Raw genomic sequence first — 23,389 nt, 5'->3', positions numbered from 1 at the left:
TGACCAGCCTCTGTTGAAAAGACTCCAGCGAAGTCCTAGTCTCCTGCGCTGCTCCTCACCCCCACCCTAGTTGTGGACAGAGTTGGAGTCTGTGTAAGAAAATACACATGAGCTCACATTGGTGTGCGCAGCCTGCTTGCCCTCCCTCCTTGGAGCAGGGCAGTGGGGTGTGTGTGTGTGATCCTGCTGGGACACTCAAGCGTGAGAACAAGGCTAGGCTACGGCTTCCTTGAGTCGCCGGAGCCATTACTCAGCCCCCCGGGGAACAGGAGTAGCTGTTTCTCCTCCGCCTTCTTCCCAAACAAGCTCACTGTGTTCTTCCTCCCTTGGACAAATGCAAAGAATTACAGGGTGGGGGAAGGGAAGGCCCTTCTCCATCGGAAAAACCCACAGGATCTGTTTATGCGCGACCCTGCGGCCTCACAACAGACCGGACCATCCCACCCCCGGTGGCGCATCAACAAGACCTTCTCTTTGCACAGCGAGGTGGGTGAGGCATGCACAAAAAAGAGGCCCTCCTGTCAGCCTCTCACTGCCCAGACTTCCTGGAACCTGAGGTCTGCCCTGGGGGAGAGACAAAGGGCCTTTCACCACCTGGGTGGATAAATCCAGACTGGTACACTTTGCTCTGGGAAGGGTGGGTCGAAACATCAGGGCGTGGGTTGGAGCCTCATGGGTGAGGTCTTGCTCACAAAGGTCCCTTATCCTGAGGTCAGGTCTTCCCTGGTGCCCTCGTCGTTCAGGGCAGAAGGCTGTCAGGTGAGAGGAGAGCCATCTTCAAATATCTGAAGGACTGTCCCATGGAAGATGGAGCAAGCTGGTTTTCTCCTGCTCTCTGGAGGGCAGGACCCAATCCAAGGGATTCCAATGGCAAGAAATGAGATTCAGGAATAGGACCCTTTACCTTTAATAGGAAGGGACGCTGGTGGCGCTGTGGGTTAAACCACAGAGCCTTTGCCGATCAGAAGGTCGTGAGCTCCCGTTGCTCATTCCCTGCTCTTGCCAACCTAGCAGTTCTAAAGCACGTCAAAATGCAAGTAGATAAATAGGTACCGCTCTGGCAGGAAGGTAAACGGCGTTTCCGTGCGCTGCTCTGGTTCGCCAGAAGTGGCTTAGTCATGCTGGCCACATGACCCAGAAAAACTGTCTGTGGACAAACGCTGGCTCCCTTGGCCAGTAAAGAGAGATGAGCGCCACAACCTCAGAGTCAACTGCAACTGGACTTAACTGTCAGGGGTCCCTTTACCTTTAATAGGACCACCCTATTCTGCCTGGGTCAGACTACACCTGGAATACAGTGTCCAGTTCTGGACGCCACAATTTGAGGAGGAGTTTGACAAGCTGGAAGGTTTGCAGAGGAAGGTGACCGAGATGATCAAGCGTCTGGAAACCAAGCCTTATGGGGAACGGTTGAGGGAATTGGGTATGTTTAGCCTGGAGATATGATAGCCATCTTCAATTATCTTAAGGGCTCTCATATGGAAGATGCCCTTGAGACAGACCCAGAAACTCCAGCAGGTGTCCTTACGGGGTCCTTGCCAGAGGATCACATTTACCCGGTGCTATACCAGCTGCACTGGCTCCTGGTGGAGTACAGGATCAGGCTTAAGGTGCTGGTTTTAACCTTTAAAGCCCTATACGGCCTAGGACCCTCGTACCTAGGGGACCGCCTCTCCTGGTATGTCCTACGGAGGACCTTATGGTCTTCAAACAAAAACATCTTGGAGATCCCGGGCCACAGGGAGGTTAGGCTGGCCTCAACCAGAGCCAGGGCTTTTTTGGCTGTGGCCCCTGGTGGGACGCTCTGTCACAAGAGACTAGGGCCCTGCGGGACTTGACATCTTTCCGCAGGGCCTGCAAGACAGAGCTGTTCCACCAGGCCTTTGGCCAAGGCACAGTCTGACCCCCCTCCTTTGGTAATCCTCACAGAAATCTAGCCCAATGGTTGCCATTATTTTGATTCTGAATTGATTTTAAAATGAATTGATTTTAGGATGCTGTGTTAATTTTATTGTTGTTAGTCACTCTGAGCCCGGCTTCAGCTGGGGAGGGCGGGATATAAATAAAATTTTCTTTATTATTTCTTTATTATGATCCTTTGGCCGGATCCTGCAGGGCTCGTCTGATGTTCTTAACCTCTTAAGCAAAGCCAAGCAGTGACCTCTTGGCGCTGTGTGCGAATCAATCCCTGGAGCTGGGGCTGAAGAAGCTGAGACTTGAGCTCCGCTCTGGGTGCTTTGCTTTCTTTGTTTTTTCTGGAAAAGGGAAGGGCGAAGTGGGAGTCCTCCTTCCTTGCAAGCCGCACAGAGAACTGTGGGAAAGGCCAAGTCAGGGGAGAGCTTCCTCCTTTTGTTTCCTGACCTTGGGCTCTTCAACTCACCACCGGCTGCCTGAGGCTGTGAGATAAAATGGGGTCGGAGACCTCGGGGAGCCTCCATCCCCTCCCCTCCTTCTCCCATCCCAGCCTCAAAAGGGCATGTGGAGTAAAACCTGGGAGAACGAATGGAGCCAGAGGCATTTATTAGGAGCATTTATAAAATCATAGAATTGTAGCGTTTGGAGGGACACCCAAGAGCCATCTAAACCAACCCCAGCAATGCAGGAATCACAGGTGGGAGCTTAATTTGCAAGCAGGTAATCCATTGGGGGAGAAGGGACGCGGGTGGCGCTGTGGGTTAAACCACTGAGCCTAGGGCTTGCCGATCAGAAGGTCGGCGGTTCAAATCCCCGTGACGGGGTGAGCTCCCGTTGCTCTGTCCCTGCTCCTGCCAACCTAGCAGTTCGAAAGCACGTCAAAGTGCAAGTAGATAAATAGGTACCGCTCTGGCGGGAAGGTAAACGGTGTTTCCGTGCGCTGCTCTAGTTCGCCAGAAGCAGCTCAGTCCTGCTGGCCACATGACCCGGAAGCTGTACGCCAGCTCCCTCGGCCAATAAAGCGAGATGAGCGCCCCAACCCCAGAGTCGGCCACGACTGAACCTAATGGTCAGGGGTCCCTTTACCTTTACCTAATCCATTGGGGGGGAGGTATACTGGTTGCCATTTGATGCTCATGATTTCATGGAGATGCTGCAAAGGTGCTTGTGTTTATGAAGAGCATCAGTTGCACATTCAACATCTGTCTGGAAGGACCCCTGTATCAATTAATCCCTGCAAGGAATCACCTAAACTGTTAATCCCCAAAGCAAATTCTCTTTTGCTGCAGAGTTGCTGCAAGGGTGAGGATGACACGAGTCCAGCTTTTCTATTTGTTTTGTTCTTGGACATTATTTCAGGGTATTTCATGAACCCCAAGTCTCTGTCGGGATCTGGTATGTTTTGATGCAAGGGGAGGAAGAGGAGGAGGAAAGGCCTTCCCCTCTCTCCTAACACTAAAACCCAAGGACATAAAATGAAGCTGAACACTGGAAGATTCAGGACAGATAAAAGAAAGTCATTATTCACACAGCACGTAGTTAAACTATGGAACTCCCTGCCACAGGAGGCAGGTTTAGATGGCCTTAAAAGAGAATTGGTCAAATCCCTGAAGGAGAGGGCTATTGATGGCTACTAGCTGGGATGGCTATGCTGGAAACATCGGGAGGGGAGAGTGTTGTTCTTGTGCTCAAATGCTGCTTGCAAGTTCCCACTGATCATCTGGTCAGCCACTGTGAAAAAAGGATGCTGGACTAGACGTGTTATTGCTCTGATTCTGCAGGATCTTTCTATGTTCTTAACACAAAGACAGTGCAAGATGTCTTTGCACTGTCAAATTGCCATCTCCCCGTCTGAAAGCATTATGTTCAGAGAGGAATGCTGAGGGCTGGATTTCACGTGCTAATTATTTGGCAGGACTCTTCTGCTTCAACAAACTCCAGGAAACAGTAACAGAGCCCTCACACGGGAAAAGAACAGGCACAGCTGGAAGGTATGAGGTTAAGAGAAATACTGGCTCTTAGAATCACAGAACTAGGGAGCTGGAACTGTCCTCCAGGGTCATCTAGCCCAACCCGCCTGTAATGCAGGAATCACAGCCAATAAATCCCTGGAGGATGGCCACCCAACCTCTGCTTAAAAACCTCCAAGGAAGGAGAGTCTACCACTTTCCAAGGGAGTCTGTTCCACTGTCAAATGGCTCACACCACTAGAAATTTCTTCCTAATATTTGGTCAGATAATTGGTTCCAGGTATGGTTTTCCCAGAAGTGATGTATGGAAGTGAGAGCTGGACCATAAAGAAGGCTGATCGCCGAAGAACTGATGCTTTTGAATTCTGGTGCTGGAGGAGACTCTTGAGAGTCCCATGGACTGCAAGAAGATCAAACCTATCCATTCTGAAGGAAATCAGCCCTGAGTGCTCACTGGAAGGACAGATCCTGAAGCTGATGCTCCAAGACTTTGGCCACCTCCTGAGAAGAGAAGACTCCCTGGAAAAGACCTGATGTTGGGAAAGATGGAGGGCGCAAGGAGAAGGGGACGACAGAGGATGAGATGGTGGGACAGTGTTCTCGAAGCCACAAACATGAGTCTGACCAAACTGCGGGAGGCAGTGGAAGACAGGAGGGCGTGGCGTGCTCTGGTCCAGGGGGTCACGAAGTGTCGGACACGACTAAATGACTAAACAACAACAAACCTGGATAATTGATTCAGGTCCTCCCCTCCAGAGCAGGAGAAAACGGCAGCCCATCCGATGTTTGAAGATGGCTCTTGTGTCACCTCTCAGTCTTCTCTTTTCCTGGCTAAACATACTCCGCTCCTTCAAATCCCAGCTTCCCAACCAGTGCAAGTCCAGTCCATCATCTTAAAGGTACCTCTTCCTCCAGCTGCTCCCCGCACAGCTTCCCCCCATTCTCGCTGCACAAACCGGAGAATTTCTTTCCATTTCTGCTTCCCCCGCAAAAGTCCCCCCTTGTTTGCTTTTGCAACACCTCTGTAGCCACCGGCCAAAACGAAATGGGTTTCCAGGGCCCGGCTGTTGCTGCTGCAAAATTCCAGGAGGATGACTCCCTTTCTTCCACCAGCGTTTCCTGAGCCCAACAACAAAGCGAGAGAGAGGACCCTGGCAAGGGACGGAGCCTGAAGTCACTCATCCTCTGCCATGTTTTCCTTTCCTGGCTGCATTGTCCACAGAAGAACAATAAGGGAAATTTGGCAAAAATAATCAGGAAGAAAGGAAAAAAGGAGGAACCAAGTTGTTGGCTGGTTTTTGATTAAAGTATGAAAAATGGTTGGCAGGATTGGAATGGAGCAAAAGTGGCCTTGCACAATTACTTAGTAATAATCATAATAGTAATTTTATTATTTGTACCCCGCCCATCTAACTGGGTTGCCACTCTGGGCAGAGGCAGATGCTAACTCAACTGCCTCAGAAAGCAGTGAAGTCTTCTTCACTGGAGGTTTTTAAACTGAGGTTTTTAAAGGGCTAAAAACCCTTAAGCCTTAAGGCATGTGCAAAATCTGTTTTGGGGGCCTAATCCGGCCTACTGGTAGGTTTAACCTGGTAGGTTCAATCCTAAAAAACAACAACTCAACAATTTCAACCCTGAAGAAAGCTGAACAACTTTGGTTGGCTCTTTGGTCGGCCCTCACGGCCCTTCACTTTATCAAATCTGGCCCTCTTTGAAAAAAGTTTGGACCCCACTGCAAGCTGTATTATTATGAGTCTGAGGCTGTTATTTCAGTTTACATCAAGCCCTTCCACCCATTTGGCCGCAGCATTCAAAGCTACTTCACCCCAGTGACATTTCGCCAGAGTCACATTAAAAAGCAGCCTTGAGACTGGGGAAAACATTCAGACCCAGTTCCCAGGCATGAGTCAGCAATGCAGTGCTTGCTTACACCAGAGAGGGCTAAGGACCAGGATGCGTGTGGTGAGGTCAAGATCCAGACCTGTGGTGCCCGCATGTTGAGAAGGGATTCTCACATTCCTGTAAAATGTCCAGCTCAGTCCTATGCACAGTTTAGCGGGCTGAACCTTAAGAGCAGCGCTGCCTTAATCCATATTTATTTTTTGCATTTATACCCCATCATTTCCCCCACGGGGCTCAAAGCGGAAAACATGGCTCCCCACCCTCGTTTAATCTCCACAACAACCCTATGAGGTAGGTCAACCTGAGAGAGAGGGGATTCGAGCCCTGGTCTCCCAGCTCCCAGACCAACTCTTTAATTACAGTACCACCACTGGGTCCAACCAGATTTATTTGCTTTATTAATTTATTGCCTGGGAGGTAGGCTAGGCTGAGAGGCAGTAACTGGGCCCAGGTCACCCAGGAAGAGCTTCATGGCTGAGGAGAGGGATTTGAACCCTGCCTCTCCCAGGTCCCAGTCCAGCACCCTAACCACTACGCAACACTGCCTGTCTACTTGCTTGCCACTGATTTTGAGCAGCACACTCCAGACGCTGCAGGACTCAAACTCGCACCAGCCCAGCCTCCCTGGGAGTTGTGGTCCAGCCAAGTCCAGAAGTCAGCACGATGGAGGAGGATGTGTTAGGAGCATCCAGGAGGACTCACCTGTCTCAACGTGGAACGTGAGCTGGTCCACGCCTTCCTGGTACTCCCTCCCGGAAAAGTGCAGCGTGATGGTGAACGGCTGCCCCCTGCGCACAATCAGACGCTCGTTGCCGTTCTCGGAGGTCCGGTGCTCCCGATTGTTGCGCTCGCATTCCAGGTCCCATGTTTCTAGCTGGAGATCTACAAGGACAAAGGAGAAGGAAAGTGCTTCTTCAGGCAGCGCAATGTGAAGCTGTGGAACTCACTGCCACAGGAGGCCAGGGTGGGCGCCTACTTTGATAGCTTTGGAAGAGGATCAGGCAAATTCAGGGAAGAGGAGCGGGCTATAAGCCACAATGGTGCTGGTTTTGACCTTTAAAGCCGTATGCAGCCTAGGACACACAACACTTTGAAGGTCCCAAGCCTCATGGAGGTTAGACTGGTCTCAACTTCAGTACTGGCCCCGATCTGGTGGAACGCTCTGTCACAAGAGACTAGGGCCCTGCGGGACTTGACATCTTTCCGCAGGGCCTGCAAGACAGAGCTGTTCCGCCTGGCCTTTGGTTTGGACTCGGTCTGACCCTTATGTTTCCCTCCCCTTATGGTCTTGATCTATGGGCTACTTTTAAAATGAGGCTGCATTTTAAATTGCATTTTAACCTGTATTTTAAATTGGGTTTTTCCCCCTCCCCCCCCCAATTGTGTTTTTACTGTGATTTTATTGGCGTTAGCCTCCCTGAGCCCAGCTCTGGCCGGGGAGGGCAGGGTATAAATAAAATTTGTTGCTGTTGTTGTTATTGGCTCTGCCCAGTCTCCACAGTCAGAGGCACTGGTGTTTCTGAATCTCAGGAGGGGAGAGGTGCTCTGGTGCTCGGATCCTGCTTCCAGGTTTCCCAGAAGACGCATCTGGTTGGTCACTGAGAGAAAAGGAGGCTGGATGAGATGGGCCATTGGCCTCATCCAGCAGCCTCTTCTTAACAGTTCCGGTGAATACAGAAGCAGGCTCTAAATTATAGTGATGTGCATTTGAATCTTCTTGGGAGAAAAGCAATGACAAACCTAGACAGCATCTTAAAAAGCAGAGACACCACCTTGCCAACAAAGGTCCCTATAGTTAAAGCCATGGTTTTCCCAGTAGTGATGTATGGAAGTGAGAGCTGGACCATAAAGAAGGCTGATCGCCGAAGAATTGATGCTTTTGAATTCTGGTGCTGGAGGAGACTCTTGAGAGTCCCATGGACTGCAAGAAGATCCAACCTCTCCATTCTGAAGGAAATCAGCCCTGAGTGCTCACTGGAAGGACAGATCCTGAAGCTGAGTCTCCAAGACTTTGGCCACCTCCTGAGAAGAGAAGACTCCCTGGAAAAGACCCTGATGTTGGGAAAGATGGAGGGCACAAGGAGAAGGGGACGACAGAGGATGAGATGGTTGGATAGTGTTCTCGAAGCTACAAACATGAGTCTGACCAAACTGCGGGAGGCAGTGGAAGAGAGGAGGGCCTGGCGTGCTCTGGTCCAGGGGGTCACGAAGAGGCGGACACGACTCAACAACAACACATTAGAATCAAACCAGCTTAGGGAACAGGCCTGGGCTGCTGAGGTAGGTGGTGGAATCAGCATCTCTGGAACTCCTCGATGCAAGATTGAAGTATCATAGAATCACAGAATTGTAGAGTTGGAAGGGACCCTGAGGGTCATCTATACCAACCCCCTGTAATGCAGGAATCTGATCCAACAGGATCTTCCCATGTTGTTATCAAAATGTGGGTGAGGGTTAAACCAAACCACTTGACCATGACTGTATCTCTCACACCTTTCCTTTTTTTAAAAAAAACCCAAAAGCAGCCTTTGGAGGAACTTTCAGTGGAGAAACTGCAGGGAGGGGTGAGTGTGTTTGTGTGGCCTAATCCTTAGGTACTTTCCACGCAGGGGTGGAAATAACTTATATTTCTGGCCAGGGATGTTCCTCCGATGTTCAAGCCTGTGAGCAGCAACAGTGGGAGGATGGGGGCCTCTTTGGAAAGAGCCCTCCCCCCTCTTGCTGGCAGCTGGTTGCGAGTGTTAATCACCCCCTTGCTATTGTTGCTTCCTTTCCAACATGAAACAGACCCCCATCCCCTCTTCACCTTCCTTCGGGGAAAGGAACAAAGCGAAGTTTAACGGCTCTCGCTTGCTGGATCGTATTTTTCCAGGAGTTTCAACCTCCTAGACGCACAGTTGTCTGGCAGCTGGGGTGTTTTGCAATGTTGTATTCCCAATTCTGCATCATCATCATTAGTATTAAAATAATAAGAGCTTAAGTAAAAAAATTAAAAAGAGCATCTTTGGATGAGACCAAAGGTCCACATAGACTAATGTGTTGTTTCACACACTGGCCGATCAGATGTCCCGGGGCACAGAGGACAGTCTGGCCTTGGTGAAGACTTGACATTTTCATCCCCCAAAAAGTTTTTGATTTGAGTTCCTACTGAAATGAGGCTGCATTTTAATGTTGTGTTTTAATCTTGTTTTTAAGTTGTATTTCAATCAATTGTTTTTATACCGGTGTTAGCCGCGCTGAGCCTGGTCTTGGCCGGAGAGGGCGGGGTATAAATAAAATTTAATAATAATAATAATAGGAAATAGCCATTCTTGCCCTTGTTCCCCAGGATGTGGCTTCCAACTTTGGCCTCATCCAGACCTCCTTGTGTGCCCTGTTTCTAGGTACAGTCATACCTCAGGTTAAAGTTACGTGGCGACTCGGAAGTAACGAAACGCATTACTTCCAGGTTTCGCTTCAGGATGCAAACAGGGCTCCGGAATGGATCCCGTTCACATCTAGAGGTACCACTGTACAGGTCTGGGGGTTTAAAGCTTTCTGAGTGGATTTTTTTTGGTCCCAGCAGTTTCCCACATTTTACTGCTGAACTGGGACAAACTGCAATCGAGTTTCCTGCAGATTGCTGTTTGCTCCAATTCAGTGGTAAATCATGACCAAAAAAATCCCCCTGTTTGGACATGGAACTTTAAAGCACTGGCCTGTGTTTGGAAAGCAGGTTGCAGAAGGGAGTCTGGATCAGCCCTTAGTCTGTCCCAGAAAGCCACCTTGACTGACAGCTCTTGACAGATCCTTCCCTCGCGTCCACCCTCCTCCATGAATTTGCCACAACTTCATTTCAAACCGGAAGCTTTCACCAAACCTTGGGGCAGTGAATGTTATTATTTATATAGATATTTCATAAAAATTATACACTGCTTGACTGTATTTTTAAAAAGCCATCGAAGTGGTTTACGAAAAGATAAAACAATAAAATAAAATAAATGTAACCATATTTTAGAACATAAAAAGCTAAAATACTAAAAGAGGTCAAAATTCACACCAACTTTCTAAGTAAGCTTGTCTAAACAAGAATGTTCTTAAAGGTAAAGGTAAAGGGACGCCTGACCATTAGGTCCAGTCGTGGACTACTCTGGGGTTGCGGCACTCATCTCGCTTTACTGGTTGAGGGAGCCTGCGTACAGCTTCCGGGTTATGTGGCCAGCATGACTAAGCCGCTTCTGGCGAAACAGAGCAGCGCATGGAAACACTGTTTACCTTCCAGCCGGAGCGGTACCTATTTATCTACTTGCACTTAGACGTGTTTTTGAACTGCTAGGTTGGCAGGAGCAGGGACAGAGCAACGGGAGCTCACCCCGTCGCAGGGATTCGAACCACCGACCTTCTGATCGGCAAGTCCTAGGCTCTGTGGTTTAACCCACAGCGCCACCTGCGTCCCTAAGAATGTTCTTAGCAAGCGCCAAAAGGAATACACTGAAGGTGCCTGCTTGATATCAAGAGGCAAGGAGTTCCAAAGTCTTGGTGCTACTGCACTGAAAGATCAAATTCTTATAAATGTGGAACCATCAATTGAAGTGGTCTCATGGATGCATGTGGGGGAATCTCATAGGTAATCCAAGTTGTTAAGGGCTTTATAGACTAATAGTAACATCTTGAACTTGGCCCAGCAGCAATTTTTCAACAGTGCAGATCTCTTCTTTAGATACTGCTCTTGTCCAGAACTGATTCCAGCTTCCCAGCTCAGATGCCAAGGTGAACAAAATGCAAATACTCAGAACCACTGTGAAAAGATAAGCCAGCAGAACTAAAAGAGCTGCAGCCTGAACAAGTAAGCAGCTATTTGCCTGGTACTTAAATAGGATTTGTCTGATAAGGTTTGGTTTCCATTCATTAGTTCTGTGAAGAAATGTGAGGCCCAGTTTCTGCCCTTCTTGCCATCTCAAATGCCAGGGGGCCAGAACTGATCAAGAGCCCCTTCCCAAATGCCACCTATGTCACTTCAGGCTGGGAACACAAATGGAAAATGGGCATTGGCAGCAGACCGCCTCTCCTGGTATGTCCCACAAAGGACCCTAAGGTCCATGAATAACCATAGTTTAAAGGTCCCGGGCCCTAAGGAAGCCAGACTATCCTCCACCAGGGCCAGGGCCTTCTCAGTGATGGCTCCAACCTGGTGGACTTGATCTCCCTGCAGGACTTGATCTCCTTCCACAGGGCCTGTATGACAGAGCTATTCCGCCAGGCCTTCACTTTGAATTAGCCTGATCCTCCATTCCCTTTTCCCTTTCCTCTTCTATGAAAAAACCCTTTCTGGGACCCCACATTTAAACTCTTCCCTGGTCTCCTCACTGGCCCTAGTAGGACCAACTTGGCCAGTTAGCCCTGGTGATCATTTGATGTTTACTGACTGGGTTCCCCCCCCCAAAAAAATGACTTTTTTGAATTTTATTGACATTGATACTGCATTTATGTTGTATTTTATGCTCTTTTTATGTTGCATTTTAATCAATGTTTTATATTTGCTATTAGCTGCCCTGAGCCCGGTTTTTAAACCGGGAAGGGCGGAGTACAAAAAAAAATTATTTATTTATTTATTTATTTATTTATTTATTTATTTATTTATTTAGATGCTCCTAGAACAGAGGGACCCCCCGTCCCCAAACTCTTTTAGGCTTTAGAGGCAACACAGGTACTTAGGATAGCTGAAACTCCTATCTCCTACAATATCTAAGTGGGTTGAGAAAATCTAGTCCCTAGTCCCTAGCATTCAAGCTAACTTGCTACAAAAGAATACATATAAACCAGCCTAGCAGGTTTATGGAGCGACGGGTATTTTTGGTTAACTTTTTGGAACAAGTTCAATTATACTGTCCAATTTTAGGCTGCTTTCAGCCAGCTGTAACAGGATTTCTTAAAGCTCTTTATGTTTGGTTTATTTTGTTTATCAATAGACCATTTTAAAAAGATACTTTTAAAAAAGGGACGCTAGTACTGTGAATGCATTGCATCGAGTCAAAGGTGTGTTGCAAGAAAAAGTGTTTTCTTATCCATGTCCTGAAATTTCCTGCCAGTCTAAATGCATGCTAATTAAATGCTTTGTAGCTGAGGACAGTCTTTTCCTTTTGGTCAAAACAGGAGTTGCCCAGCTTGTGGGATCATGGCAAAACCACGGGAAAGCATACAAGGGAATGTCCTCAAAACTTTCTGAACTTTACAATCACCTGCTAGGTACCTCTAATGTAGCTATTCTATAATGCACTCATTTTCCCACCTTACAGGCATAATCCTTGCAGGACTCATCCGTGTTCAGTGTGAAAGCCCCGTCTCTGCTGCTTAACCTGTGATGGCACCATCGCATTTTCCATCTGGCGATGGTGGGAATGGAAGAAGGAACCAGCCCTGGCTGGAAGGGAGAAGTATTTCCCCAAATTACTTGTTTTGGGAACAGAGTCTGCCTCTCCATTTCCACCTTTCCTCTTCCCTTGACCTTGAAGAAAAGTGTCACAGGACACAATGCTCTCCATTAGTCAGGGCAGAACAGACCATTCTAGGAAGGAGAGGCAAAGTCATCGCTTGTCACCACCAGCAAAGCTAACAAGGAAGAGGTGCCAAGATCGGATGGATTCAAGTCACACTCGGCGGGTTGCAAAAAATTAGAACACAATATGAAAAACAGTTTGAAACAACTTCAAATTACAGCAATAAGGTGGGTCCTTTCAGAGAGCGTACCCTAATCCTCAACTCAATGGGGAAGAATGCAAGCCAACTGTTTGTGGGCCACAATACAGGGTGAAGATACACACAAGTGACCCCCCCCAATTGACCCCTTCTTGTCTGTCTCTTGAGCAACTTGTCATCCAAAACATTATTATTTATTACTTCTTCAATTTGTTAGTTGCTCGGTACTTCAAATGTCTCTAAGTGACCTACAAAGCTTAAAGGTAAAGGTAAAGGGACCCCTGACCATTAGGTCCAGTCATGACCGACTCTGGGGTTGCGGCGCTCATCTCGCTTTACTGGCCGAGTGAGCCGGCGTACAGCTTCCGGGTCATGTGGCCAGCATGACTAAGCCGCTTCTGGCGAACCAGAGCAGCGCACGGAAACGCCTTTTACCTTCCCGCCAGAGCGGTACCTATTTATCTACTTGCACTTTGATGTGCTTTCGAACTGCTAGGTGGGCAGGAGCTGGGACCGAGCAATGGGAGCTCACCCCATCGTGGGGATTCAAACCGCCGACCTTCTGATCGGCAAGCCCAAGGCTCTGTGGTTTAACCCACAGCGCCACCCGCGTCCCTACAAAGCTTAGATATTATCTAAAAAATATCTTGAAGTACGTCAAGGTCTCTTATATGAAAAAATGGAGCAAGTTTGCTGCTCTAGACAGTAGTGGAGGAAGGGAGGGGAGGTGGTGCACACTGAGTACCCCGGAGGGCTGTTGGGCATCATGGGGCGCTGCAGGTAAGCGGCAGGGTGGTGGAGCCACTGTTCGTCCCTCAAAACAGTCCAACAACTTCGTCTGGAGTCCTAAAAAAGGCTCTGCCCCGGGCACCGGTATGTGTGTGTATGTGCTACGCCACTGGCTCTACAAGGGAGAATCCGAACCAAAGGATTCAAATGACAAGAAAGGAGATTCAAACTAAACATTGGAAAGAACCTTCTGATTGTAAGAGCCATTAAGCAGGAGGACAAACTTAACTTGGAAGGGGGTAGAGGTTTTCGAACAGAGCGATTCTTTAGCTGTGATTCCGGTGTTGCCCAGGGTTGGACATGAATGACCTTGGGGTACCATCCATCTCTACGGCTCTATGACCAGTCTTGAAAGACCTACATTGGCTCCCAGGACGTTTCCGAGCACAATTCAAAGTATTGGTGCTGACCTTGAAAGCCCTAAACGGCCTCGGTCCAGAATACCTGAAGGAGCGTCTCCACCCCCATCGTTGTGCCTGGACACTGAGGTCCAGCGCCAAGGGCCTTCTGGCAGTTCCCTCCCTGCGAGAAGTGCGGTTACAGGGAACCAGACAGAGGGCCTTCTCAGTGGTGGCACCCGACTTGTGGAACGCCCTCCCTTCAGATGTCAACGAGAACAACAACTACCAGACTTTTAGAAGACATCTGAAGGCAGCCCTCTTTAGGGAAGCTTTTAATGTTTAATAGGTTATTGTATTTTAGTGTTCTGTTGGAGGCCGCCCAGAGTGGCTGGGGAGGCCCAGCCAGATGGGTGGGGCATAAATAAAAAATTATTACCTTCCTACCCTTTGTGGCTTCCAGAAACTGGTACTCAGTAACATCGCGGCCTCCAGCCGTGAAGACAGATCATAGCCTTTGTGGCTTATAGATTCAATAGCCCTCTCCCCCTCCATGAATTTATCTCATCCTCTTTTAAAGGTACCCCAGTTGGTGGCCATAGCTGCCTTATGCAGAAAGGAGGTTCCAAAGATTAGCTATGGAAGTACAGGGCAGCACATTGACGGAAGCTGGTTGGCCACTGGGAGAATAGGATTCTGGACTAGACGGGCCATTGGCTTCATCCAGCAGGGCTCATGTTATGTTTATTTTGATTATTATTATGTTTATTATTATTAAAGCTGCTGTTGAGAATTGTCCTTCTGGTTGTGGGCCTCTTTAGTGCCTAGTTCCTGCCTTGCGAGTCAGCCACGCTCTCTTGAACTTCTAACACAGACTCTCACGTGAGCATCCAGCAAAATGAGGCAACCGGTGGTATGCTTTTCACTATTTCCTCTGTGCTGACAGCTCGGAAAGGCGCCAACCTGGATCCGCCAGCAGGAGAGAAGTTGACATCGGCCGTTGTCCTTGTGCAATTGGGCAGCCCACGCTCAGTCAGCGCTCTTTGGGGTCTAGTGAATGTGCAGCGACTGGCAGTTGTAAATCTACACACAGCTATTACACGCAGGGAAAGAGGAAAGGAAGGGGTCGTGGAAACAGCCCTTCTGAGAGCACGGATGCTTCTGAAACAATCCTCATTTAGGGAAGGGCTCAGCTCATGGGCTTTGCATGCAAAAAGTCCCTGGGTCAGGGACAGCGTCTCCAAATAGGGCTGCGAGAAACTCCTGCTCCACGGAATCCCCTTACCAGTCAGGGTAGATAATACTGAGCTTTAATTTTTTCACTTCCCATCCTTCACCCCAAAGTCCCAGAGTGGACTACTGCATTAAAAACAATTTAAAACAACTTGCAGCTATAAAACGGCCTCGGCCCAGTAGACCTGAAGGAGCGTCTCCACCCCCATCGTTCTGCCTGGACACTGAGGTCCAGCGCCGAGAGCCTTCTGGTGGTTCCCTCACTGGCTCCCGGTACGTTTCCGAGCACAATTCAAAGTGTTGGTGCTGACCTTTAAAGCCCTAAACGGCCTCGGTCCAGTATATCTGAAGGAGCGTCTCCTCCCCCATTGTTCTGCCCAGACACTGAGGTACGGAGCAGAGGGCCTTCTGGGAGAAGTGAGGTTACAGGGAACCAGGCAGAGGGCCTTCTCGGTAGTGGCGCCCGCCCTGTGGGATGCCCTCCCACCAGATGTCAAGGAGATAAACAACTATCTGACTTTTAGAAGACATCTGGGAAGTTTTTAATGTTTGATGTTTTATTCTGTTTTAATATTCTATTGGAAGCCGCCCAGAGTGGCTGTGGAGACTCGGCTAGATAGGCGAGGTATTAATAATAATAATAATAATAATAATAATAATAATAATAATAAGGTGGGTCCTAAAACCACACACCTCAGGTGTAAAAAGCCAAAGTGAGAAGGATGCAGGGTGCACAGTGAAGGTGCTAGGCACACATCCATGGGGAGGGAGCTCTGCAGCTTGGGGGCCACCAAAGAGAAGGCAATCTCCCCCTGGGCCTCTGAAAGTGGAGGGACTACCAAGAGGGCCCCTCTCTGCCCATCGCAGCATTCAAGAGGGTCTGTAGGGAAGGTCCTTCAAGTATTTGGGGCCTGAGTAATTCAGGGCTTTAAGCACCAACGTGAATTGCGCCCGGAAACGAAAGGGCAACTGGCGCAGCTCTTTTAAAACCGGGGTTGTGTGAGATCTAAATAGAACCAACGTGGAGTGAATTGCAATAATCCAGCTCTGAAGTCACCAGAGTGTGCTGTACAGTAGCCAGATGGACCAGAGGTCGGACTCAGAATAAAGAATCTTCCTATGGTCTCTAGGTTTCTATCTGATTCCTCCCATGCCCAGATTTTGGAGCTCTTTCCAAAGTGAAACAAAATGCCTTAATGATCTGCTACTGCTATTATTATTATTATTATTATTATTATTATTATTATCCCATCCCTTTCCCAAACTGGCAGCTTACATAAATTAAAATGACACATGTCAATTTAAAAAAGCTAAAAACATACCAAAGATAGTAATTAGAAAGAAATTTAACCCTAATAGAATTAAAATAATTATCTATCTATCTACCTGTCTGGGCAGGTTCATAGGAGGGAATATGGTCTTTCAGATAGCCTGACCTAAGCCATTTTAGGTCTTTTCCCAACTTCTGAATTTGTATAGGACACAAATTGCACTTGGGCCACAACCCTAGGGCTCTCTTTCCATTTCTCTCTCCCTGCCCATCCAGGCACACTGAGGGCACACAGCAAGAAAGCAAACAGTGTTATGCCACATGCACGACACCCACGTCAATATTCCTGAGGAAAGAGGTTGCACCAGCTTGCAAGGACCAGTGGACTCCTTGGTAAAGCATCACTGGAAAAGAAGAGGTCTAAAAACATACAGACAATCACCCCATAGAATCGCCGGAAGGTACCCAAGGGTCATCTAGTCCAACCCCCCTGCAATGCTGGAATTCTGGAATTTCAGCAGAAGAATCCCTGACGGGTGTCCCTCCAACCTCTGCTTATAAACCTCTGGTGAAAGAGAGTTTGCACCCCTTCCCAGGTCAATGGCTTCTTCTTTGTCCTTGTAATAAAGTAGAAGGATGGGAGCAAGCCTCCCAAGGGAGAAAACAGAACAGTCCAGCTCAAGAATTGTCACTTTTCACGAGGACTTAACCCTGTGAGGTATGCGAAGCCAAGGGATGGTGCCTGTGACTGACCACACCGGTGAATTTCACAGCTGAGCTGAGATTTGAACCCAGGGCTTCAGAAATAGCCTTTGTGCCCATTCCAGTGGGAGAGGAGAGGTGGTCTTGCAAATCTCCCCTGCAAGGGTTTAGACCAGCTCGTGCTTAGGTAAGTTTGCAAAGCAGCTGGGGTCTTGCAAGATGCTGCATCGTATAAGCTAGCAGCTCAGGTTTTGCAAGGGCCGTTTTCATTTGCCTGAAGAAGAGCCGAGCTAAGCGCTAGGAAAGTGTAATTTTGCAAAGCTGATCCGGAATGAGCATTGCTTAGGAGACCTTGGATGAAGATGAAACTGGTCTGTGCAAAAAGCAAAGCCAAGAGCCCCTGTTCTTAAGCTGTGGATCTCATGCACCCATTCTCTCCTGAGAGACCCAGCAATGTTTTCCCTATTAATAACAAGGACATGGAGGAATCGATAATTAAACTTCAGAGAAGAGTGATGAGGAAGATGAAAGGAAGCCAAGACCTGCCGAAGGAATTCTCTACAATTTTTTGCGCTAAAGCAATTATTTGCGTAGACCTGCAGGACGTCCCTTCTGAATCTGAAGATGAGTTTCCAAAAGCGAAAACCATGGGCAGAAATCAAGAAAGTGGATTTGTCTCCTTGGCCAATGCAGGGAATAGCTGCAGAAAATATTCAGCTTAAAGACAGGAATTTAATTACAGTGGGGTTTGTGCAGAAAAATATTCCATTGGGCTGTAACTGTTATAAATTCTGGATGTGCAAGAAGCACTCTGAAATAAATATATGTATTTCATTTTCTAACAACTACCTGCAAACCCTATTCAAACATTCCAACTTTTTCTTCCAAAGTTTCCCTTTTTTGGTATGTTTTTCTTACTTAAAAGCAAAAATTATTAAAAATCATTTCAGTATTATACGGATAAATTAATTGCTGCCTGCCCCCAAACTCACATACGCCACACACAACTGCTTTAGCTTGTTTATCCCAACTTTTCCCAATTGAGAATTTCTTCTTTTTTTAAAAGAAAAAATAACAAGCAGAACATCTTTCAACAACTGAGTGGACAGTTTAGGTTCAAGGAGTAAAAGTAGTGCAGTTTGTTTTGACAAGGTTGCCATTAATAGAGTCGGTGAGTCGACTTGGAACATGCTCGTTCTGGAGTTAGTATGCACACACACACAAAAATATTGTCCGTATCCTTTTGCAATGATCGTATTACAATTAGGCAAAAGCATTTGCAGAAAGACAGTGAGAAAAAGACAAGATCTCTGCCCTGAGCCAGAGAGAAGAGTCCTCCCTATTTCTTTCTGGGTTTCCTTTTCCTTTTCTCTTTTTACCTTCTGCCATGCTGCCCGTCACAGGAGTCCCGCAATGCCCTTCCTTGGTCTCGCCTCCTGTCTCTGCCTCCTCCTGCTTCTGCAAAAGGAGCTCCTAGCTTAGCTCCCCTGCCTGGCGTCTGTCCACTTATATAGTCATCCGGAGAGTGAACACACACACCCCCAGGCTGGGTGTATGTCTGGCCGTGGCCAAACAAAAGTTGTGGCAGAGGAAGGGGGAGGGGGAGAAATGCAAACACATTTCCAGGGGAAATTAAGGCTGCACTTGTTGAACTTGAGCATGAATGAGCGGGCTTTTCGGTGACCAAGTCAACTGTGGCACAGCTGGAGGAAGAGCCCGCTCTAGCCGGCTGATCAGCCACATGTTCTCCCTGGGGGACAAGATGCCACCATTGCTGCCCCCACCTGAAAACTGGGGCTCTTTTGTGGCATTTACAGGGAGGGGTGGGTCTCTTTAAATGCTTTTTACTAGCTTTTCATTTCAAATACGCAAACACAAATATTTCATATCTTTTTACATCTATTTTTCTTTACGCTCCGTAGAGCAACTGACTTCCTTCCCTTCCACAGGTTTTCTTATTCCAAACTCTAATCTTATTCCAAACTCTAATCCTTAGTAATATCTAGACCATGTCATAAGATTTACTTCAGTCCTACTAACGTTTTCAAATTTCTACAGTTCTCACTTATGTAGTCCATGAATTTAATCCATTCTTTTTGATACTCCTGATTACAGATCCTGGGGGTCAGTTTTTCTAATTCCGCATATTCGAGCATCCTTGTCTGCCACTCCTTCACAGTTGATAATTCCTGTATTTTCCATTTTTGGGCTATCAGGATTCTGGCAGCAGTTGTAGCATACATGAATCTTTGGTCCACCTTCTTAATATCCTCCCCTATCAAACCTAGCAAAAAAGCTTCAGGCTTTTTTGAGAAAGTATATTTAAGCATCTTTTTTAATTCATTATAGATCAGTTCCCATTTTTTTTATTTATTTTATCACATGTCCACCACATATGGTAAAATTCACAGTCCTTTTCTTTGCATTTCCAACAGATTTTACTACCCATCCTATACATTTTTGCTGGTTTGACAGGTGTTAAATACCAGCGATATATCATTTTCATTACATTCTCTTTTAGAGTAGTGCATGCAGTAGAAGAGTTAGGTCTCAATCCTCTTGAGAAACTGCGAGTAAGAGGCAACATGACTGCAGCTTATGAAATTATACCTGGAATTGAGAAAGCAGACGAAGAATTTCCCTTCTCTCCTAACTCTAGAACTCATAGACATCCATGAAGCTGAATCTTGGAAGTTTCAGAACAGAAAAATGAAAGTTGTTCTTCGCACAGGGCAGAATGAAACTGTGGAACTCACTGCTGCAAGAGGCAGAGATGGCCAACCTGGGTGGCTTTAAAAGAAGATTAGGCAAACTCATGGAGGGGAAAGGGCTATTGGCAGTCAGGCTTGCAAGTAGTACATTTGAAAAGGATCCGGGGGTCTTAATAAACGACAAGCTGAACATGAGTCAAGATTGTGATGGTGATGATGATTATAATAATAATAATTTATTTTTTTATACCCTGCCCATCTGGCTGGACTTCCCCAGCCACTCTGGGCAGCTACCAACAAAAGATTAAAAATACATTAAAACACCAGTCAGTAAAAACTTCTCTAAAAAGGGCTGCCTTCAGATGTGTTCTAAATGTCAGGTCGTTGTTTATTTCTTTGACATGGGAGGGTGTTCCACAGGGCAGCAGTAAAAAAGCTAATGCTATTCTAGGCTGCATCAACAGAAGTCTAGTGTCCAGATCAAGGGAAGTCATAGTGCCACTCTGTTCTGCTTTGGTCTGACCACACCTGGAGTCCTGTGTCCAGTTCTGGGCACCACAATTTAAGAAGGGGGTTGACAAACCGGAAGTTTTGCAGAGGGCAACCAAGATGATTCAGGGTCTGGAAACTAAGCCTTGTGAGGAACGGTTGAGGGAGCTGGGTGTGTTTAGCCTGGAAAAGAGGAGACTGAGAGGAGATATGAGATATCTTCAAATATATCAAGGGCTGTCCCATGGAAGAGGGAACAGGCTTGTTATCTCCTGATCTGGAGGGCAGGACTCGAACCCGTGGCTTCATGTTACAAGAAAGGAGATTCTGACTCAACACCAGGAAGAACTTTTTGATAGTAAGGGCTGTTCGGCCGTGGAGTGGTCTCCCTTGGGACGGGGAGGACTCTCCTTCCTTGGAGGTTTTTAAGCAGAGGTTGGATGGTCATTTGTCATGGATGCATTGCAGGGGTTGGACTAGATGACCCTCGGAAACCCCTCCAACATAGAATTCTATGATTTGATGACTGAACAATCCTAAGGACACAAGAGGCGGCGGCTGGATGAGACCAATGTCTCATCTAGCCTGTTCTGACTAGACACGCCAAAGCGAGACCTGCATGCAGGATTCGACCACAAGAGACCTCTCCCCTACTGCAATTTCCAGCAACCAGGATCCAGAAGCATTGCTAGCTCTGACTGTGGCAGCAGAGCAGAGCCATCATGGCGAATAGCTGTTGAAAGCCCTCTCCTACTGCGTGGATTTATAAAGCCATCGCTACCTCAAGTGGAAGGGAGTTCCATAGTTTAACTACGCAGTGGATGGAGGAGGACTTTTCTCTGCCCTGCTTATTTCCATGGCTTGGATCTCTCCAATGACATTCCCCCTGCTTGCCTCGCCGCATGTGTGCAGAAGCAGCAGCTGCAGCCTTCTTGACTGTCTCCTTTTTTTAAAAATAATAATAGTTTTTATTAAATTTTACAGTTTTATATTCATCACAAGGACATTATCTCAGAGAAAAAGAAAAATGCAATTCCCATATTCGCCCCCCAACAACTTCCCTCAACTTCCTCTTCCGGTTCTTTACATATTAACTTCTCCTGCTTATTTTCTTATACCTTAATATTGCATTCTTTAAATTGAATATTGTTCTGTTCGTTATTTTCCAATTTTTACACCTTAATCTCTATGCTTGTCTTGTTAATTGTGTTTACTCAGACCCTGCTAGTGAGTCCACTTCTTTACAATGTTTCTGTAAGTATAACATACTAAATGGTTCCCAGTCTTTTTTAAAGTCTCTGTTGTCTTTATCTCTAAGTTTCTTCTTGTCTGTCTCAAGTTATTTCTAAGTCAACATGTCTGACTTAACAGTTTGCTTAGACAGTTGAGGATCTTTACAGCTTTATTACATGCAGAGAATAATATGTGCTGAGAAACCAGAGAGAGGAGCTGAGGGAAGTCTGGGTTTTGTCTTTTTAGGGGAGGGGGAGTAGAAAAATGGGGAGAGGGGAAAAATGAGGATGATGTATTTTTGATAAATTGTTAATTGTTGAAATTCCTAATAAAAAAATATTTTTTAAAAAACAGAACAGTTTGCCTAGACAACCAAGGAGTAAACTGGAGGGTGATCTGACTTGAAGAATCAGCAGCCGCTTCTGAGAAAAGCTGAGTCAAGAATTCTTCTTCATCTCAGCAGATGCTGTTTGCCTTCCTGTCGCCCCTGCAGTTCACCCTGCGGACATTAAAGCAGAAACACAGACTCATGCAAAGACCCCACGCCCAGGAACCGCCAGACTCTTTGGTAAATTTCTGGGGCTGGTTCTGAAGTCTGGAGTGGGAAGAATCTTATTGCAGTGGGGTCTTGAACTATGCCTTATGAGGAACAGTTGAGGGAGTTGAGGGGAAAGCGATGACAAACCTAGACAGCATCTTAAAAAGCAGAGACATCACCTTGCCGACAAAGGTCCGTAGAGTTAAAGCTATGGTTTTCTCAGTAGTGATGTATGGAAGTGAGAGCTGGACCATAAAGAAGGCTGATCGCCGAAGAATTGATGCTTTTGAATTATGGTGCTGGAGAAGACTCTTGAGAGTCCCGTGGACTGCAAGAAGATCAAACCGATCCATTCTGAAGGAAATCAGCCCTGAGTGTTCACTGGAAGGACAGATCCTGAAGCTGAGGCTCCAAGACTTTGGCCACCTCATGAGAAGAGAAGACTCCCTGGAAAAGACCCTTTTTGGGAAAGATGGAGGGCACAAGGAGAAGGGGACGACAGAGGGCGAGATGGTGGGACAGTGTTCTCCAAGCTACGAACATGAGTTTGACCAAACTGCGGGAGGCAGTGGAAGACAGGAGGGCCTGGCGTGCTCTGGTCCAGGGGGTCACGAAGAGGCAGACACGACTAAACAACAACAACCCTGGAAAAGAGGAGACTGAGAGGGGATATGAGTGCCATCTTCCAGTTTCTGAAGGACTGTCCCATGGAAGATGGTGCAAGCTTGTTTTCTCCTGCTCCGGAGGGGAGGACTTAAAGCAATGGCTTCAAATTACAAGATAAGAGATTCCGACTAAACATCAGGAAGAACTTTGTTATAGTAGTAGTAGTAATAATAATAATAATAGTAATAAATTTTTATTTATAACCCGCTGTTCCCGGTTCAGAAAACCGGGCTCATGGCAGCTAGCAACAAATTTAAAACACTTAATTGATGCAACAAAAAACAGTATAAAACGTGAATAACAATCAATTCAGAATTCAAAAATCAATTTAGGGGGAAAATCCATCCAATAAACATTAGATGATCACCAGGGTTAGCTGGCTAAATTAGTCCTACATGGGCCAGCGAGGAGACCAGGGGAGAATTAGCTGTGGGATCCCAGAGCGGGTAATCTTCATAAAAAGGGGAGGGAAGGAAGGGGAATAAAAGATCAGGCTAAGTTCAAACTAAAAGCCAGGCAGAATAGCTCTGTCTTACAGGCCCTGTGGAAGGAGGTTAAATCCTGCAAGGCCCTGGTCTCTTTGACAGAGCATTCTACCAGGTCGGAGCCATCACTGAGAAGGCCCTGGCCCTGGTGGAGGATAATCTTGACTTAGGGCCCGGGACCCCTAAACTATGATTATTCATGGACCTTAGGGTCCTCTGCGGGGCATCCTAGGAGAGGCGGTCCCGTAAATAGTAAGAGCTGTTTGACAGTGGAATGGTCTCCTTCAGAAGGTAGTGGACTCTCCTTCTTTGGAAGTTTTTAAAGAGAGGTCAGATGGCCATCTGCCAGGTATACTTCACTGTTATTCCTGCATTGTAGGGGGTTGGACTAGATGACCCTTGGTGTCCCTCCCAACTCACAGATTCCTCCAATCCAAGACTATCAATGGCTACTAAGCCATGATAGCTAAGCTC

At 47.1% G+C, this 23,389-nt stretch overlaps 1 protein-coding gene across 2 annotated transcripts in view; it reads right to left on the bottom strand.

Annotated features, from left to right (window-relative positions):
* TGM2 (transglutaminase 2) overlaps positions 1-18,439 on the bottom strand; it is a 55,194-nt gene extending 36,755 nt beyond the window's left edge. The window contains exons 1-2 of one of the 2 annotated variants that reach the window (XM_053394743.1): positions 18,173-18,439; positions 6,489-6,668 (exon numbers count right to left, since the gene is read on the bottom strand). In XM_053394743.1, coding sequence (XP_053250718.1) covers positions 6,489-6,668; positions 18,173-18,182 — 190 coding nt within the window. In that variant the 5' untranslated portion in view covers positions 18,183-18,439. Of the gene's footprint in view, positions 1-4,609; positions 4,832-6,488; positions 6,669-18,172 lie in introns of those variants that run through there. The other variant, XM_053394744.1, reaches the window with a different exon arrangement.
* Between the last annotated feature and the right edge of the window lie 4,950 nt (positions 18,440-23,389).

The sequence above is a fragment of the Podarcis raffonei genome, chromosome 6 (assembly GCF_027172205.1).
Source record: "Podarcis raffonei isolate rPodRaf1 chromosome 6, rPodRaf1.pri, whole genome shotgun sequence".
Taxonomy (NCBI): Eukaryota; Metazoa; Chordata; class Lepidosauria; order Squamata; family Lacertidae; genus Podarcis; species Podarcis raffonei.
Note: the sequence above shows the minus strand (reverse complement) of the source record. Positions and strands in the feature narration are given on the sequence as shown.